Source organism: Petaurus breviceps, unplaced genomic scaffold (assembly GCF_028583685.1).
Source record: "Petaurus breviceps papuanus isolate PSGF00001 unplaced genomic scaffold, PetGlider_PUasm1.0 90740, whole genome shotgun sequence".
NCBI classification, from domain to species: Eukaryota; Metazoa; Chordata; class Mammalia; order Diprotodontia; family Petauridae; genus Petaurus; species Petaurus breviceps.
In genome coordinates this window covers 2690689-2711379 of record NW_027187330.1, presented here as the reverse complement: position 1 = coordinate 2711379, position 20691 = coordinate 2690689, and the positions used below count along the sequence as shown (strand labels likewise).

The 20691-nt window shown below is 43.6% G+C and overlaps 1 protein-coding gene across 3 annotated transcripts in view; it reads left to right on the top strand.

Annotated features, from left to right (window-relative positions):
- The window catches only part of CRTAC1 (cartilage acidic protein 1), a 184510-nt gene that overhangs the window by 130700 nt on the left and 33119 nt on the right, over positions 1-20691 (top strand). For all 3 annotated transcript variants that reach the window (XM_069067151.1, XM_069067153.1, XM_069067152.1), the window contains exons 4-5: positions 2834-2970; positions 9049-9205. In XM_069067151.1, coding sequence (XP_068923252.1) covers positions 2834-2970; positions 9049-9205 — 294 coding nt within the window. The remainder of the gene's footprint in view (positions 1-2833; positions 2971-9048; positions 9206-20691) is intronic.

Genomic DNA, 20691 nt, shown 5'->3' with positions numbered 1-20691 from the left:
TAGATAGATAGATAGATAGATAGATAGATAGATAGATAGATAGATAGGTAGGTAGATGGATGGATGGATGGATGGATGGATGGATGGATGGATGGATGGATGGATGGATGGATGGATGGATGGATGGATGTTCAAATTTGCCTCCTCATGCTATAATCTCCAATTCACTTTATTACATTCTGTGTATTCACCTTCATGGATAATTGTAGACAGTTTTCACTGTCTCTCACCCCCTTCCTTTTCAGTCTACAGCCTTTTTTTAGTAGATTAGCAAAGCTCCAGTCAAATATGTGATTACCAAAGCTTGTTAGGTGGATTCCATCCCTGACCAGGAACTTGTCATTTTTCTATTTTAAGTTGTAGTCCAAAAATTCAGAACAGAAACCCTCTTTTTAAAGGAGCTATTCGCATCCCTAATCTTCCTTTCTCTTTTTAAACCTTTTCCTTCAAATTGTTAACAATCATGAGAACACAACCCGTACACTTAAGACCTTCAATTTCTTGTCAAAAATTTCACAACCCTTATCAGTGCTTTCATTTCCTGTGGCAGTTACATGTATGCCCATGTGAATCACCATGCATGGGTAGTAGTCATCCAGTCTGACAAGTCTTGGGAGGTTTCCTGTCACATCCTGATTACAGGCTCCAGGAAGACAGCAGACCTCTCTGTTGTTATCAGCTTGACAAATATGGCCCATGTGATGTCCACCCATATGATGTCCACTGGAATCTCCCTTCCCTCCTCCCCTAATATAAATATGGCATTTGGGATATGGTCTCAGTACCCCTCAGCAACCATGACTACTCAGTCTTATTTTCCCTTGACCCTTACTGGATAATCTCTCACTTGATAGCATCTCTAATGGCTCATCATTATTCCTTAGAGAACAAGAAGCTCCTTCCTCTTTGAGAAGACTCTCCCATCATCATCCTGAGCACTAGGCTGAAGTCAACCCACTCTTGACTCTTCCCAAATCATTATAGACTTTAGTAGTGGGTGTCACAGGGCCAGTCACCTTAAAAATTGAGTCAGAGAAAGTTAGGACTAAAGTGAATATTAGAGTTCATTTATGGCACAGGAAGAAAGAAATGAGTCATAGAGCCAAGACTAGAACCCAGTTCTTTTGAGTCACTGACTGCTGTACAATTTGTTCTGCTTTGTAACCTAAAGATCCCTTGGCCTTGCCATCAGACCCACTACTGCATCCTGAAGATATCTGGGCCTTTCCTTCCACCCTGGAGCTAAACTTTCTTTTTTAATGTTATCTCCCTCAACTAGAGTGTAAGCCCTTTGAGAACAGGGACTGTCTGCTTTTTTCTATTTCTATCCTCAGTGCTTAGCACAAAGGAAGCACTTAATAAATAATTTTTTTATTCATCCATTCCCTTCATTGTCTTTTCTTCCCAGGGTTTCCCACGCCAGTCCAAAAGTGGGAATATCAGTTGTTTTTATTTCAGTGATGTTTTAATAAAAGAAGAAAAGTGAGATAGAAAGGTAAAGGCGAAGAACTGAACTAGGGCAAATCAATAGATATTTTTCTCAGGTTGTTGAACCATTCATGTCTTTGTAGCCCTAGCCCCATTTCTGACAAATAGTAAGTGCTTAATAAATGCTATAAATTGAACTGAATTCTTCCCGATTTCCATTAAAGTATTTCCAATTCTAAGAGAAAGAGGCCTTGAGGTTGTCCTTAGGGAAATCTTCACCCTAGATTATAGGATTTGGGGAATTATAATAGACAATAAAGGTCATTTGGTTCAACTCCATTTTATAGATGTGGAAATTGAGATCCAGGGTGGTTACTTGATTTGCCCAAACTCTTTCAGACATTAAAAAGCCGAGCTGAACCTTGAAAATTGACCTGCTGATTTTAAATTGTTTTTTCCAAGACATCATGCTTCCTGTCTGCTTCCTGCCAGGAACCTTCCCAAACTCCTTATTTTTTTATTCAAAAAGATTGTACCACTGAAAAGAATCTTCAGCCTTCCTGTTCTCTAGGTGATAGGGGTGATCAGTTTCTGCTCAGTGTTGAGGGCCTCACATTCTGGTTTCATTGACTATCCTTTCTTCTCCTGATTCTGTTGTAAATCCTTGGTTTGAGTCATTATCATAGAAGAGCCAAACAGAATCACTTTCTTACTTAATTGTTTTTCAATTTAAAAAAAAATTATTTTTTTTCTCCCTTCCACCTCCTTCATTTGGAAAAAGAAAAAGAAAACCCTTGTCAAAATATTCCAGTCAAGCAAAACAAATTCCCACATTGTCCATTTCTGAAAAATCTTCGTGTTCTTCTGCACCCTGTGTCCATCTCCTCTCTGTCGGGAGGTAGGTAGCACGCATCCTCACCAGTTCTGGAGAATCATGTCTGGTCAGTACATTGATCTGACTTTTCAAGGCCCTCAAAGTTGTTTGTTTTACAATGCTGTTATTACATAAATTGTTTTCCTGGTTCTGCTCAATTCACTCTGCATGAGTTCATACAAGTCTACCCATGTTTCTCTGAAACTATACCCTACATCATTTCTTACAGCACAATAGTATTCCATTAGATTCATGTACTATAATTTGTTAAAGCATTCCCCAACTGTTAGGCATCCTGTTAGTTTTCAGTTCTGGCACAATTACTTCTGACAGATATGGGTCTGGATTGTTCTTTAGTATCTTCATGGTGAGAGATTCTATACACTCATATCCCAAATGTCTCTTTATATTAGGGGAGGGGAGAAGGGAGATTTCCAATGGACATTATATGGGCAAGCACTGACCAGGGTGCTGGGCAATGCCTCCTGATTGGCCGTCAGCTTTGCATCTCCTTTCCCCTTGTCTTTCCAGGGGTTGCCACTTACACGGACAAGCTGTTCAAGTTCCGGAATGGTCGCTGGGAGGACATCCTGAGTGATGAGGTCAACGTCCGCCGTGGGGTGGCCAGCCGTTTTGCCGGCCGCTCTGTGGCCTGTGTGGACAGGACGGTGAGTTGGAGAAACACTGATGTACACAATGTGAAAGCTTAAGGGAATAAGATGAGAAGATTAGAATAAGGAGAGGTTGAGATGAAAATGCTGCGCCGCCCCCACCACCACAATCCTCCCCTCCCCCCCCCCCAGCAAGCATCCCTGGAAATGTTCTTCTTTCCTTCCTATTCTATGTGCCCTCAGATGAGTCCAGTAAATGCTGGATGTGATTTAGAAAGGACTGGCAAGTAGAGATCCCAGAACCCATGTACCTTGGGAATAAGAGGAAACAGCAAGGGTCTCTCCACTCAGGTTCCTGCTATTACCATGCTGGAGCCCCCTCCGAGGAGCTGCTGCTGGTAGATTCTTAGTGTGGAGGTGATTTATGCCTCCTGTCAACTACTCCTCTGCTTCCCCCTCCTCTACTTTATAAACAGTTATCACTAAATCAGGGGCCCAGCTGCTGCCTGGTCAGCTCACACATTCAAGGGGAGCTATCCCTAGGGACCCCTCACTCTAGGGGAAAGGTTGTTGGAAGGGGGCAGCTTCACAATCAAAATTACACAGAGGGGATTGGGGATTCAGCGTGAAACTTCACAGTAGGGGCCTCCAGGCCCTAGGAAGAGGCAGGTGCCAGGTATAAATATTTATTTCTTAACAAGCTGGTGCTGGGAAGAGGAGCCAAGCTGGGCTGTGAAGCCACATTTAGACCTGACCTGAATCCTTGCCACCTGGACTCCTGCCTGGCACAAGGTGATGGGAGAGGGGGGAGTCATCCCCGGAGCACAGCTCCAAGTCGTGAGGAGAATTGTAGGGAGCTGAGAGAGAGGAGGAAGAGAGTGTGTGGCAAGAGCCAAGGATGCAGTTCTGATTCCTGCTTTGGGCCTTGCCCCTCTTTCTGTCTCTTCCAGGTTTTTTCAGCTAGGCTAGGATGGTGAACTTTAGGGAGAGCTTTCTGGTGGTATGCAAAGGTTAATCAAGAAAAAAAGACACGTTTTCTGGCCTAACAAGGTTATCTGCACACAAATGAATTTAAGCACGAAACAGACACAGTCAGAATGCTAAAAAAAAAATCACCAAGAATGCATTACCATTAGCATAACCAGTCCTTGGCCAAAAGTGTTCACTGCCTCTCTTCCCTCCAAATCACAGATCACAGACCTCCACACACACCTTAAGGTTGTCAAATTTGCAGGATAAAAAAGCTTTCTCCTTCCCTTTCCCCCAGCCCATTCTCCTACCCCATCTATGCCCTTAAGAGAATGGTTGCTTTCTCTGTCCAGCAAAGAATCCCCCAAAACCTGAGGAGTGAAGAAGAAAAGAGGGAAAATATCTGGGTATGGAAGGAGAAGGTAGGAATGGAAGCCAATATACACAAAACCTTCAATAAAGAGAGCCTGGGCCACCCTTGCTGGCTAGCAGGGGTAGTGACGGACAATTATAGGATGCTTTAAGATTTCCCAAGTGATTTATATGCATTATGTCATTTGAGCTCCATAACAACCCTGTAAAGTGTTGCTGCAGATATCATTATCCCCATTTGGTAGATGAGAAAACAAGTGCAGAAAGGGTTAAGTGACTTGTCCATGGTCACACAAACAGTAAATATCATAGGCTGGATGGGAAACCTGATCTTCCTGGTACTCCCTGTACCATGGGCCCTCTCACATGGGCATGACTGAACAGACCTTTAGATTCCAACACTGCTCCCATCTGAATGAATATCATCTTCCTTCCCGGCTATCTTCCCCACCACTGATGTTGCTCCTTAGTAGGAATGCTGTTTGGTGCCTCCTTATCCCCATCCCCTGTCCCTAGGGGTCATACAGGTCATAAGTAGCAGAGATGGAATTTGAGCCATGATCCTTTGATACGCCATACTGCCTCCCAACACATCTTCACAAAGTTAATCCTAACTTTGTTCATTTTGACCCTTTGTTTTGTCCTATCACATCCAGAATCCAAAATAAAATTCTCTGTTTTATATCAAAAATTCTTCTTAACCTGTCACCTCCTACCTTTCCAGTCTTCCTACCCCTTACTCTTCACACATGCTCACACTGGGTGATCCAGTAACACTGGCCTCATTGCTATTCCTCATCCAGGAACAGCTGCCCCCCATATGTGGAATACCCTCCCTCCTCATCTCCACCTCCCGGCTTCTCTGACCTCCTTCAAGTCCCTCCTAAAATCCCATCTTCTCTAAGAAGCTTGTGGGCAGCTAGGTGGCACTGTGGATAGACTGGCAGGCCTGGAATCAGGAAAACCTGAGTTCAAATTTGGCAAACCTACTAGCTGTGTGACCCTGGACAAGTCACTTACCCCTGTTTACCTCAGTTTCCTCATCTGTAAAATGAACTGGAAAAGGAAATGGCAAACCATTCCACTGTCTTTGCCAAGAAAACCCCAAATGGCATCAGGAAGAGTCAAACATGACTAAAAGGTCAGAAAACAAAAAACAAGAAGCTTATTCTGTTCCCCTTAATGTTAGTGCCTTCACCCTGTTGATTATCTACCATTTATCCTGTCTATCTCTTGTTTGCATGTAGTTGTCTGCACATTGTCTCCCACGTTAGACTGTGAGCTCCTGGAGAGTAAGGGCTATCTTTTGCCTTTCTGTGTATCTCTAGCCCTTTGGTGCATGGCACATAATAGACATTTAATAAATGCTTTCATTGACTTTACATGTCCTGTGCCTCCTCAAAAGCCTTTGGCCATCCATCCTCTCTCTTATTTTCATCTGAATCAGATCATAGGATCAAAAACTCAAAGGGACCTTAGCAATCATGTGATCCAATCCCTACTTCATTTTATAAGCGAAGAAATGGGTGCATTGGGAAGAGTTCTGGGTTTGGAGTCCAAAGAACTAGATACACATTCCAGCTCTGCCACTCATTACACCCTTCCCCCTATGATCCTGGACGTGTTACTTAAACTCTCAAGTTCAATGTACTTATCTGTAAAGTGAAGGAATTGGATTAGACAGACTTTGAGGCCCTTTCATACTCTAAGCCTGTGGTCCTATGAGTCTCAGAGAAGTTAAATTATTTGCTCAAACAAAACACACAGATAATCAATGATGGAGTTAAAATTTTAACCCAGGCCTTGCAGTTCCAAAGCCATCAAATAGTCTCTTGATCACAGACAGGCTTTACCACCTGGCTTTCTCCTCCCTTACTTGTTCCTTACTTGTGCCCATTGTATAGCCAAAGACTCATCTTTTCTTACCCATTTTCGAGCCCCAACATATCATTCCTCCTATCTGGAACAGTCTTATCCCTAACTCTGCCACATTATATTTCATCCACCTTTCACTGTCTGCCAAAAGCCATCCTTGATCATTAATGCTAATAGTGCTTTATGCTTGTATGGTTTTTCCCCTTTTCAAAGTACACTCACATTCACTGTCCCATTTTTATCTTCACAATGACCCTGTGAGGTATGGAGGGCTTAATGGCATCCCTTTTAAGGCTGCATGGTGTGGTGCAGTAGATGGAGTGTTGGTCTTGAAGTGGTGAATATCTGGTGAGAGGGGGACCCAGCACCAGTCTGTTAAGAAATAAATATTCTGCCTCTGACAGCTATTAACCTGTGTGACCACAGGCAAGTCATTGAACCCCTAGGACCCTCCATTTCCTCATCGCTGAAGTGGCAATAATATATAGTTAAACTTCATAAGGTTGTGATGAAGTTCAAATGAGATTTTATACATATAATATACATATAATATACATATATGAAAAGGATTTTTCAAACTTTAAAGCACTGTATGTATCAGTTACTATTAGTACTTCTAGTATCACTAGTATTAGTGGTAGTAATTTTGGGAAATGATTTGGAAAATGGTTAATGGAAAGGTTAATTGATGTCAAAGGTCATATAGCTAGTTTGTGTCAGATCTAGAATTAGTTCAATTCAATAAGTATTTTAATAGCATTTTATTTTTTCCAATTATATGTAAAGATAATTTTTAATATTCATTTAAAAAATTTTTTGATTCCAAATTTTTCTCCCTCTCTCTCCTCCCCTTTTCCTAAGCAATTTTATATAGGTTGCATATGTGCAATCATGTAAAACATATTTCCATATTAGTCATGTTATGAAAGAAGAAATAGACCAAAAGGAAAAAACCACAAAGAAAATAAAGAAAGTGAAAACAGTGTGCTTCAATGTGCATTCAGACTTCATCAATTCTTTCTCTGGATGTGGATGGTATTTTGCATCATGAGTCCTCTGTAATTGTCTTGGATCATTGTATTGCTGAAAAGAACTAAGTCATTCACAGTTAATCATCACATAATGTTACTGTTCCTGTGTACAATTCAACAAGTATTTTTAAACACCTATTATGTGCCAGACACTATACTAGACCTTGATAATACAAAAACAAAGTGAAATAGTTCCTGTTCTCAAGGAACTTACATTCTAATGGGGAGGGGGTGGACATACACACACATGAATAAATAAAAATTATATACAAAAGAAATACAAGGTAATTTAGGCAGAACACTCACAGCTAGGGTATCAGGAAGAACCTCATGTAGGAGACTTACTTGAGCTAAGTGTCAAAGAGGGCTGGGGAATCCAAGGTCATAACAGAGTAAGAAGTTGAAGCCCCTTCCTCCTCCAGGTCATGACTTTAGGCCTTTGCTGTCGTTCCTCCCAAGACCAGCAAACATGTGGGGAAACATCTTCTTTTGAAAAAAAAAATAGACCACTCAGGACTTTTTCTCAATAAAGGGTTGGATTTCATACTTGGAACTACTTTACAGCCTCTGATGCAGCAGCCCGAAGTTCTGGACTTGCATTGACCAGGTCCAACCATGGGATGCTCCTAAAAGAGGTCGCTCTTTTTGGCCCAACTGACCCCTCTCCAGAATTTTCTCTGGACATCTCAGACTATGGTTCATCTTAGTTTCCACAGATGTTGAGGACCCCAGTCCAGCTTCTGTATGAGCACAAGTCCCATACAAGGACTACTGCTCTTTCTTCATATATGGTTTCATTTCCATACGCCCCTTCTTGTATTACCCTTATATTGATATGTACTAATTAACTTTGTTATTCCTCACATCTATTGGATTACAAATTCCCTTAGGAAATGAGCCAGGGATAAATAATAATCAAATATTGTACATCACCAAGAGATGTTTCAAAAAGGGGCAGGGTGTTCTGGGCATGAGGAACTCAATACAATTCATTCTTCAGGGACTTAATTAAACATTTGTTATGAGATTGATGCCCGCAGAGAGGTGAGGGAAGTCAGTAGCAACAATATTTTATCTACTTTGACCCAGTTTACTCAGTTGTCTGTTGTCAAATATTCATTGAGCACTTGGCCATGTGAAAGGAGAGCCACTCCCATTAAAATTCTCCCCAAATGAAGAAATCTAATCTACATGCAGGGATCAGGAATAGCAGCAGTGGTCATTGGCATGAGAGTATAAAAGAGCAGAAATCTTCAGTAAATCCTGTAAGCAGGGACGGCGCTGAGCATGACACATTAAAGACACAATCTCTGCTTTCCCAGAGCTTATATATGGGTTGCTGAGAGAAGAAAATGGGCCCTTTCGCTCCTCCCCTGCTTCATCCATTAGTCACCTTAAAGTGGCTCATGATCGGCTTCCCAGGAGAAACTCGTCTAAAAGATTAGGGTGTAAAAGATGTAGTTGGTTGGTGGTGGAGGGGTTGGTGGGTGTATATATACCTCATACACCCACACAGTCCTATAAGGCCATAATAAAAGATGTAGAAGAGATATAGAGGCATGTAAAGTACATTAGTTGTCCTGAATTATTATTTTCCTTTTGATAGATCAGCCAATCCGTGAATATTTCCTGAGCATCTGCTGTGCCTCTGCTAGGTGCTAGGCAGATGCAGTGAGCTTAGCGGTAGAAGTAGTTTTTAGAGAGAGAGAAGTTGAAGATGGAGAGTGGATATGATCTCTCAGGGGAGCCTGGGAGAAAAAGGGCAGAGCTTAGTAAAAGGTCCGTAGTCAATGATGGCATAAGGGAGAGCTGATTCTTTAGAGAAAGATACAAATAGACTTTGGAAGGAAACTGTAAGCCCTGCTCACTCCCTTCTCTTCCATTGCAGGGCTCTGGTCGCTATTCCATTTACATAGCCAATTACGCCAATGGCAATGTGGGCCCGGATGCCCTCATTGAAATGGATCCAGAGGCCAGCGATCTCTCCAGGGGCATTCTGGCTCTCAGTGATGTGGCTTCTGAAGCCGGGGTCAGCAAATACACAGGTAGGGGCACTGAGGGGGGCAAGGAGAGAATGAATGGAGGGAGAGGGGATATTGTAGGCAAGATTGTTGTACTTGGAATCAGGAAGACCTGAGTTGAAATCACCTTTCTGAAATGATGATATGAATGATGGTAATAACTGATCAGGATGATATTATTCATGGAATCGACTCCTATAAAGCTGAGCCCTACAAAGTCTGACTTGTGGCTTGAGGAGGAAGAAGAATATGGATTTGGATCTCCAATCCCATGTAAATGAGAAGGTGAATGATGATGGCCAACAATGATGGCCATAGATGAGAGCCATAGGTTAACAGCTTAACCCTTTTCTCACCCTAAGAGGATATTTCCAACGTATTTCTCACAAAGAACAGGGATTCCTAGCAGGCCCTGGGGAGCCTCAAGCAAGTATTGGCTATAAGGTCAGCTTGTCCAGTGTGACCATCAGGGGAAGTTCAGGTGCAATTCTTCCTAGATTCCTTTCTCTTGGGACCCTAGATGAATTTCAAACAATGGGTAAATAGGTTTTGTAGGAGAAAACCAACACATCACAAAAGCTATGGTTTAAAACATCTGTTATGGCCAAACAGTAGATGAAGTTATTTATTTACACATAAGAGACCAGGAATTGAGTGCTAAATCCCTGAGTTTCAGCTGAGCCGTCTCTCGGATAACTGGGTTCAAAGAATTATGTTTTCATTTCAAATCTCTACTTTTCCCCCTAAGGTAAACACCCCAACGTTTTGGTAGATAGTGAGCCTGCTAGGCATGTTTGCTGACAAGTGAGATTTTTTTGTTAAGGAGGGAGGCCTTTTTCTTATTCAGCATGGTTGCTGACTAAACCCCTGCTACTTGCCATTGGTTGACTGATGGCAGGTCTCTGCCTAGGTTGTAATCTGGCAGTAAGTCATCAACCATTTATTAATGGCTCCCTATGTGCCAGTGGCAATGCTAAGTGCTGGGAAGACAATGCCTGCCTTTAAGCACCTTACATTCTAATGAGGGAATATAACACACAAAAGGAAAGTGACTGGGGGAGTGGGGATGATAGAGTTCAGAGTCCACCCTGGGGAGGAATGATATATGAATGGTCTAGGTGCCCTCCTTAATGGAGATTCTGGAAAGAGCCATCCAGTCAGAGGGCAAGGCTGCAGGGATGGTTGGTACTTCCAGTGTGTGAATTCCAGACTTGCAGTAGGTTTCAAGGATAAAGAGATTTCTGGGGCATGGTAGAAAAAGTCTGGAATGTAGTCCAGATAAGAATGGGTTACCTAATAGGCCACAATTCCAGACAATTCATTACACTAACTTCAGCCAAACTAGAATCAATCTAGCCTTTGAAAACAGAATTTTCATTAGGAATACTGCCAGTTACACATTTCAGGATGGCATAAGGGATAGAGCATGGGACTTGGATTCTGGAAGCTGGGTTTGGATCCTGCCTCTCACACTCCCTAGATAATGGGACCATGGGCAAGTCATTCCATTTGTCTGAGATGCAGGCAGTTGGCTGAGACTATAGGTTATAGGTAGTTCGTGAACTGGCTTCCTGCTAGGTCTCCCTATCTGGTCCCTCCCTTCTTTAATCCATCTTCCACTCAAGCACAAAAATAATTTTCCTAAAGCACAAGTTGACTGTGTCACTCTCCTGCTCAATAAACTTCAGTGGTTCCCTATTAGCTCTAGGATCAAATGTAATTTCTTCTATTTATCAATGAAAGCCTACAATTGGACCCCAACCTACTTATTTTACTTTCTCCCCTTCATTTACCTCAGCAAAAATGACCATCTTACTGTTCTTCATAAGTGATCCCTGAGAAATAGCCAATGGTGTTAAACTGAAGTAGAAATGTATTCCTGCAGGCTGCAGATTGACTTAGAAAAGCACAAATTGACATTATCTATGTTGTATTGTATTTTCATTCATTCTGTTAAACATGTCCTATTACATTTTTTTTAAAAGCAATTGGGGTTAAATAACTTGCCCAAGGTTACACAGCCAGTTATTTTGTGTGGGTGTTAAGTATGGGAGGCCAGAACCGATCCTGGGTCCTCCCAACTCTGGGGCCGGTGCTCTTACTCACTGTGCCACCTAGCTGCCCCATCCTATCACATTTTAATCTGGTCTCAATGGACATAGCACTGGACTTGGAGTCAGAAAAGTTTGGGTTCAAGCCTAGCCTCAGATTTTGGCTGTGAGTCTAGTCAATGTCTTTTAGTCTCAGTTTCCTCATCTGTAAAATAAAGATGATATTGCTACATATTTTATAGGGTTGTTGTGAGGATCAAATGAAATATCATTTGTAGAGGATTTTGTGAATCTTAAAGCCCTACACATGATAATGATGATACTGGTGGTGGTACTAACACCATCTCCTGTCTCTGTGATTTGGTACTGGCTGTCCCCTATACCTGGAATGAAATCCCTCCTTACTTCTATCTTTTAGATACCCTAGTGTCCTTCCTGATGCTCCCATCTGCTAATGCCTCCTCCACAAAAAATTACTTTGTATATATGCAGATATGTCCATGTTATCTCCCCCATCAGAAGGTAAGCTTCCTGAGGGGAGGCCCTGTTTTCCCCTCTGTCCTCATATCCCCACCCCTATCTGGACACACAGCAGACGCTTAATAAATGCTTATCAGTTGGGTGGCTGTAAGTGAAGGGAGTTCAAGCAGTGATGAAATCACTGGCCCTTCACAATCATGGAAAATTACAAACTTACTAAATCGAATTCCCCAGAGCCTAGAACTTGGAAATATCATCTAAAGACTTTCCCCCCCTGCCTCTAGGCATCTGGGTGTCTGTCGTGTTTCTAAAGCTTTCCTAGGGAAAGAGATATTACTGCTTCCCAAGGTGGTGGTTATGTCTTCATTATCCATGTTTCTACCTCAGTAAAAGAGAGAAGATTAATTCCAACTGAGCTGACAAAGTTTTCGAGGACAAACTTGCTAACAAATGACTAGCAGATAAAGGACTTTGCAAATCTAAAGCACCGTGAGCATGCCCAGAGATCCACGTGGGGAAGCTCTGCAGGAAGGCTGTGTCAGTAATAAACCATATTTTCCCGAGAAGGGGAAAAAAAAACCAACAACCCTCCACAAACATGCAGAAGCATCAGCCCAACACTGAGCAGTCAATTTTTCTGAATAGCTCCCAGTTCTGAGCACAGGCCTAGCTCGGCCATTTAAGTGACTTGATCTGCAAGGATGGCGTGAGATCCTGGAAAATGATGAGACTGCCAGGGGCTGGGGCTGGATTGTGAGAAGGGCTCTGTTAAAAGAATAAGGATTCCTGACTCTGAGAACTGGAAAGGACCTTGGAGATCATCCAGTCCAATATTCTGATATTGCAGAGAAGGAAACTAAAGTCCAGAGAGTTAAAATTATTTACTAGGGGGTAGAAAATAGGGGGTCCCAGCTAGTTATTAGCAGAGTTGGGACTTAAAAAACTAGGTCTCTCAGATTAGAAACCTTCCAGTGATGCCACAGTTCCCTTCTAATTAAGAAGATTGGGGTACTTAAGCAAGAAGAGGATCAGAAAAAAATAGGACAAGCCCCCTTGGATAGATTTGAACCGACTGGGCTGGTATTGATTTTAAGAGGCTTGGAACATTAGGAATCATGAGAACCTACAAGTTCAGGGAGGGCTGAAATAGATCTGCAAGAGAGCCTAGAGTTGGATTCAGGGACACAGAGGGTCATTACAATGAGGACTGTACTGGCATGGATGCCCCAGGTCTGAGGGGAGTGCCTACCCAGCTTCAGAAAGGCTTAGAAAGAAGAGAGGGCAGCTGGAGGTGCCCACAGTACATGTTACAGCTGCCTCATAATTCCTCAAAATCATCTGTCTGTAAAGAACCTTGTATGGCCTCAAGAATTTTCCTTCTCCCTGTCCATATTCCCCAAAGCCATCATTGCCCTCCTCAACAGCTCTCCCCTATGACCTTTCCCAACTATCTCTAGGCCATTGAGAAGGGGAGATGATGGGTGAGGGCTACATCCCACCTTCCTTTCAGTTGGAAGATGGCACCTATTTCCCTTAAAAGGCAGGGATTTCTGGCAGGCGCTGGTGTACCACGGGTGTGGATTTTAAGGGTACCTTGGCCATTAGGATGTGAGTAAAGTCTAGATGGAATACTTTAAAACATCTGGCTACAGCAAATAGCTCCCCCCTACAGACCCCAAGAATGGAAAACGGAGGTAGAAAATGTTCCATGGGGCTTGTGTTTCTTTCTTTAGGACTGTGCTGTAAGCCCCAAGGAGTTAAAGATGGTACCATTCATGCTTTGATAATTCCCCTGAGCTGGATGACTTGGAAAGAAGCAGGCCATGAGTTCCTATAGGGGTAGAGAGACCCAGTGTCCCCAGAGCACACATGGAATATGCCCGATCCTGCACAGGAGGGAACCGAAGGCTCAATGAAGAATATGTGGCCGGTTGCCTTCCCTGCCTCCCACATCTGAAAATGAAATGTCTCCCTGACCCTCAGGTGATGGAGAGGTAGATGGAGGACATTGTGGAGTCCCTGAGGAGTCTGTCAGGGTCTTGCTTGACTTAAACAATCTGATTGAGGGCATTCAGCCCTTTGGGGATCACTGATCACCCCTCTGTCAAAGCATAACTGGGGTGGGGGTGGGGCAGAAGCCTCTCCAGACTGTCAGTGCTGTCTGTGGCCACACTGTTGGCACACAGTGCCATCTAGTGGCCATCTAGCCAATTCTCAAGGGAGTTGCGTGCCCTGGGGAGGGAACGTTCGTCCCATAGCTGAGAGAGCCCAGAGGTGATTTGCTAGGAAGGATATTAGAGACACTTTGCCCCTTACCTATCTGGAAGGCCAGGAGATAGCTGCCAGGCACGGATGAGAAATGGGAGCCCCAGACTCCCCAGCCACAGGAGAGCCCCTGGGGACCCTGCTCCCAGCCACTGCCTACTCCCGGAGCCAATAGCTTTCCCTCTCCTCCTCCAACCAGACTCAGCCTTTCTCGTTTTGGTCTTCCTTGACCAAACTTCTCCCTCTAACCACCCCCAAATCCTCCTTCTGTTCGGCTCAGACCATTTAGGGAGCATCTGCCCTGGATGGAAGGTGGTGATTAAAGGAACCTTAAAAGAAATTTAGAAAGAGAATGAAAGTGGATTTATGATGTTGGGTGGGGAGTTTTGCCGCTGGCTGGGAGCGGGGCTGAACAAAGGAGAGGGCAGATCTGATTTATAGGAAGTCATTATTGGAAGAGACGGAGATGCACATAGCCCAGCTGAGGCCTCCCTGCTGCTGTTATCCCTGTCACTCCAGAGGGGTGGCCAAGGACAGGGGCACCAGGACCAGGAGTTGGGAATATCCTTGGTACAGGGGCGAGTCTCATCTCCTTCAGTACGTGGGCAGCCAGGTCTGCCATAAGGGGCGGTTCCCAAATTCCCCTTAACCCTTCCTTCCCTCCTCTTACCCTCCCCACCACAGGCAGCTGTATAATTATAGTACCATTAGCTTCAGAGCTGGAAAAGGACTTTAGGGGTCTTCTACCCTCTTCATTTTACAGATGAGGAAATTGAGACCCAGAGAGGTTATGTCTCTTGCCCAGGGTTGCTCAGGTAATGACTCACAAGGTCCTTCGAGGTAGTCTGTCTTCTTGCATGCAGGTTTAAGAATCATTGCATTGACTAAGGAAAAGTGATAAATATGTAATGTTCACTTCCCTTTTCCCTCACTGTCATGCTGCAGAGAGAGGATGGATGGGAATGATAGGTAACATTTTTTCTCCTAGGCAGTTGTTTTACCTCCCAGGGCTATAATCAAAGGGAATATCTTTGCCATATAGACATCTCCACCCTCTACCCAGCCTCGAGGATGGGAACAGAGGGGGACACAGATACCGTAGCTCCAGCCTGCCATTTTCTGCCTTGGGAAAGCTAAGATGCATCGGAGAGGCTGATTGTTAGTCCCTTTGCTGTCTTCTTAGTACTTCTACTCTCCCTTCCCCAGTTTTTCCCAATACCATGAACTTCTTTCATGATTTCTTATAGGCCCTCTTAAGTCTCCAGTCTTGGACTCTTTCAAGGTCTTTTTTTTCCTCTGGGGACCCAATTTGTTAATCCCAGAAGACCAAATTTCCTAGACAAAAGGCTTCTCCTAACAGTCCCAGGGTTCTCAAATGGGATCGAGGTCTGGATACTCCCAGATCAGTACTTCCAAATACTCTTATCCTGCTAAATTCCTTTTGAAGGTTCCTATAGGTCAGTCAATAAACATTTACTATGTGCCAAGTATTGTGCGAAATAAATGCTGGGAATATAAAGACAAACAAAAAGAAAGTCCCTGCAGAGCTTACATTTGGATGGGGAAAGAAAGCCATAAAAGTGGCAAAGAGGGGAAAAGGCATGGGCTATCTCTGAGAAGCAGAGAACACCACATGGTGAGAAATGCAGACAAGGCTGACCTAAGCACCCTGTCTAAATGGAGGTTCTGGTAGAAGTCATCTAATAAGAGGAGGGATCATGGGGGCTGAAGGTACTTCCAAGGTGGGAATTCCAGGGCTGCAGTGATTTTCCTGGATAAAGAGGTTTCTGGGTCATGGTATGGATGGCTGGAGAGCAGCCTGAAATGAGAGAAAAAATGAAGCCCAATGCTTGCTGCATTTTCCATCGAACCCTTGGCATTCCCTTATAATCTAACCTCCTTCCTTTCCAACTCTCCCCTCCCATCCAAGGGTTGGAGTTTAGATTCCCAAAGTTGTCCCAGACACTTCCCTCTTCTTACCCCCTCAATCCTTTGTTTAGAATGAATTACCTGCTCTTGGATTGGGTTGCATCTGTCTTACCAGAATGGAAGTATATTAGATGCTCTCTGTTATCTGAGAATCATTGACTCATAATATTGAAAAGGACCTTAGAGGTTACCTTCTCTACCTCTTATGCTAGGGCATCAATTCTTCCTACAACATCCTTGAAAAACTTGCAGTGACAGTAAACTCACTATTTTACCTGATATTCCTGTCCTTGGTTGGATGGTCTAATGGTCAAAGACTTTTTCCTGCTTTAAGCTGAACTCTTGTCTTCCTGTAATCTCCACCCAGTCAGCCCTAGTTTTACAGACTAGAATAGAGGAGTGTTAGAGACAGAAAGAACTTTTGACATCATCTTGTCTATGGAGTAAATAGAGTGCTGGATGTGGAGTCAGGTAGGTCTGAGTTTGAATCCTATACCCCACGCAGGGCAAGTCACTGAGGCATACCTCTGTGCCTCAGTTTCCTTATGTGTAAAGTGATGGCTGTGGACTCGTTAACCTCTGAGGCCCCTTGTAGCTCCAAATCTATGCTCTTGCAATCCTTTCATTTTATAAAGGAGTCCAAGGCCCATAGGGTTCCAAAGTGAGTCACTCACACTCGTACAGCACACACCCGACAGTGGACCCAAGCCTTTTGTGTTCCAAGTTCAGAGATCATTCTATAACATATACTGCCTTTCCTTTCAGAGCCACATAAATAAGCCTAATATTCCTTGTACCATCTGGAATGAGCCCTTCAGATATTCCACAGGATCATACATTTAGAGTTGGAAGGGTCCTTAGATAGATCATGTAATCTCATTCCCTCATTTTCCAGATAGGGAAATTGAAGACAGACATCATTTCCCCTTCCCCCTCCCCCACCATGTCTCATCTTCTCTTCTCCTCTAAATGCCCCCTGTTCCTTTATCCGATCCTCATATGGCACATCATCAAGAGCTCTCCCCTTCACTCAATGAAACCCATCGTGTTGACATCCCTCTTACAATGGATCCCACAGAACTGGGCAAAGTATACCTGATGAGGAATGAACCCCTCCCCCATGCATTGTGAGGTTGAATAAGCAGCAAAACCTCAAATTCCTGAGAAAATCACAATGCTGTTTAGCCTTTGGACTGATGGTGCTAGAAATATAGCAGAAGGGTGGGCAAGGCAAGGGCATTGGCAATTACCTGTGCTACTGCCCCAATATCTCTAACCACAGTAACCCTGATGCCAAGCCCCACCCCAGCAGACACGGCCCAGGCAGGGGGGCTTCAGACCAGAATAGGCTCCTTTTGAAGCTTGAAGGAGGCAGTTTTAGGATGAATTCAAAAGCATTACTTTACACAACAGGCCATGTGGTTCTTGTTCAGTCATTTCAGTCCTGTCCAACTCTTCATGACCCTGTTTGAGGTTTTTCTTGGCTAAGATACCAGTCATTTGCCATCTCCTTCTCCAGCTCATTTTACAGATGAGGAAACTGAGGCAAAGAGGCCATAGATGTATAGAATTCATTTGTCCAAGAGAACTAACAAAGATGATAATGGTGTCTTCTATGGGAGATCCTGACAGTTGTCTGATGACTCCTAGAAAACAAGAATGTTTTTTTTAATAAGCAATTGGGGTTAAGTAACTTGCTCAAGGTTACACGGCCAGTTATTTCTGGGTGTGGTGCTAAGTATCTGAGCCCGGATTCGATCCCAGGTCATCCTGACTCTGGGGCCGGTGCTCTTACTCACTTAGCCACCTGGCCACCCCTACAAGAATGTTTTTTTTTAACATGAAGCTCTAATGAGAACTGAGAGGAGCCTTAGAATATAGAACTTTAAAGCTAGGAGGGGTCTTTGGGATCATCTCCAGCAGTTCTTATCCTGGAGTCAGTGAATTTTTTTTTTTAATGTGGTTTTTTTAACTGTATTTCAATATCATTGGTTTCCTTTGTAATCCTATGTATTTTACTTTATGCATATAAAAAGATAACTCTGAAAAGAGGTCTATGAGCTTCCCCAGCCTGCCAGAAGGGTCCATGATGCTGAAAAGGTTAAGAGAAGTCCAGCCATTCTCAAAAGTTAGAGATATACCCTTTCCCCCCTCCAACAGATCAACATTCCTTTAATAACTTGCTATGGATCTGTCATTCATGGACTTATTAAACTCCAGGGACCCGTGGCTGTTGCTGGGGAGGGGTGTAGCTAGATGTGAAGGAAGGAAAATGAAGAAAAGTTCTGGTTAAAGATTTTGGCTGAATTAGAGCTCCTTGCCAATGACTAAGCAGGAAGTAAAACTTTAAGGATGTACCCCAGACTGGTAGATACTAGCTTGAAGGGAACTCAAATATTAATACCGGCAAACATGGAAATTCATGCTGAGATGACAGAAAAGGGGCCACAGAGATCCAGTTGTTCACTGTGCAGTCTCTACTGCAGCCCAGGCTGATGCAGATGCCGAGAGGGCAGCACCATAGATGTGGCGCTCACCTGCTCCCGGCTGGAGTTGTGAACTTGCCAAGGAGGCGGTGTGGGGAACATCTCTGTTATGGTCCTGTTGCCATGGCAATAAATTGTCACTAATTAGTAGTGTGGTTACCATGGCAATTTCTAGTAATTACAGGTTACAAATGGTGCAAGGCTTCAACCCAACCCAATTAGTTAATTAGAAAGATTTAGAAATTTGTCCAAAAGGGAAATAGCCTGCTTCGCAGAAAATGAAGAGAATGTGTCACAGTTTGGGGCTAGAGGCAGAGGGGAAATTGGAAGATGCCAACACCAGGGGAAATAATGGATTTTCTCGGCAGTTAGTCCCTGGGCAGTACCAGCATTTCAGAGGGGCATCACCTCTAGACTGAGGTTTCACCACTGATATCCAGGCATTGGGTCTGAGCTAAGCACTGTCTCCTCTTGGCCTGGGCAAGGAAGAAGACCCTTCAGCACTTACCATTTCTGGAGGAGGAGGCCGAGCTCTGGCACCAGCACTAGCATCCTTTGCTGTTGGTCTAGAAAAGTAAAGCCTAGAACCTTTGTGTTTGCCATACTCTACACTACATTCTCTGTGATTGGGAAATTGGTGCTTACCTATTAAAGGCACTCCATGAGAGCAGTATGAACTTCTGTGTTGCTTTGTCCATCCTTAAAGGTTTAATTAGATTATTGTTAAGAAATCAAAAGGCACAGGGTCTAGAATGCTAATGAAGAGCCTGTTATGAGTGCATTATGCCCTGCAGTCCCAGGTGACCCTGACACCCTCATCCATGTGGGTAGCCCACATAAGTGCTATTTTTAAAGACGAAGTATGTGATTGGTTTTTCCTCCAGGGATGTCTTCCCAGACATCTGGAACTGGGAGTGTCTCCATCTCAAATTAGCAAAGTGACCTCAGGCAAGTTGTTTCCCCATCTGGAGGGGATGAGATGTGATCTGTCACTCCCACATCAGCAGGTGCCCTGAGCTCTGGTTTATAATGCAATCAGACCCTTGAATGGTAAAGACAAAGCATCCCAGGTCTGTTCTGGGTTGGACTACTCACCTTCTCTTCCCATCTCCCAATCACACTTGTGGTGCTCCCCTGAATTGATGGGGACAGGGTTGGGGGAGCACTCTTGGCTTGTATTCATTTGAACAGTTTGCCAAGTCACTTTTCTATTTTCATATTACATTATTTTTCACATCTAGGATGGTTTCAATTCAACCCTGTGTGGAGAAATACATGGATTAAATTAGAGATTCTTAACCTTTTTTGGGTCACGGATTCATTCCTGTGGCAATCTGGTGAAGCCTATGGACCTTTTCTCAGAAGAATATTTTTAAATGCACAAAATAAAATAAATAGAATTACAAAAAACCCAATTATGTTGAATATAGTTATCAAAAATATGTTTAAAAGAGTTCATGAGGGGCGGCCAGGTAGCATAGCTAGTAAGAGCACCAGCTCCAGTGTCGGGATGACCTGGGGATCGAATCCCGGGCTCAGACACTTAGCACCCACCCAGAAACACCTGGCCGTGTAACCTTGAGCAAGTTACTTAACCCCGATTGCTTTAAAAAAAAAATAAAAGAGTTCATGAGTACCAAGAGTTTAACACTCTTGGGTTAAATTATCTTCCACGTCTTCACGATTCTGTTACCTGCCCAAATTCACCCAACTCTATAGGGGCAGAGCAGGATGTAAGCCCTACACAAATTCCCCCAAAGGACATGGGTTTTTCAGGAAAATACCTTAGTGCCTGTAAACAACTTTTCTTCTCCTTCTCCTCCTTCTTCTCCTTCTTCTTTTTGGAGGGCAATTGGGGTTAAGTGACTTGCCCAAAGTCACAGGGCTAGTAATTGTGTCAAGTGTCTGAGGCCAGATTTGAACTCAGGTCCTCCTGACTCCAGGGCCAGTGCTCTATTCACTGCACCACCTAGCCACCCCTGTAAACTTCCTTTTACAGGTGAGAAGACAGGCCCAGAGAGGAGGGATTAAATGGTTTTGTTCTTATTCTCTAGGGCCTTAGGTTTAGGTATCCCCCATTCAGCACTGATTTAGAAGTGTTATGGTGATCAGGGAGAGGAAACATTCACACATGCATTAATTTCTACTAATGTCCCTTCTTGGGCATTTTCCACCGAGACTTCGGGAAAATAATCAGTTAGAGAAAATCTCTTAGCTGGGTCTTTTAAATTCTTAGACCTATAAGAGACCTCAAAGACTATCTCATTCAATCCCCTCATTTTATAAATGAGGAAACTGA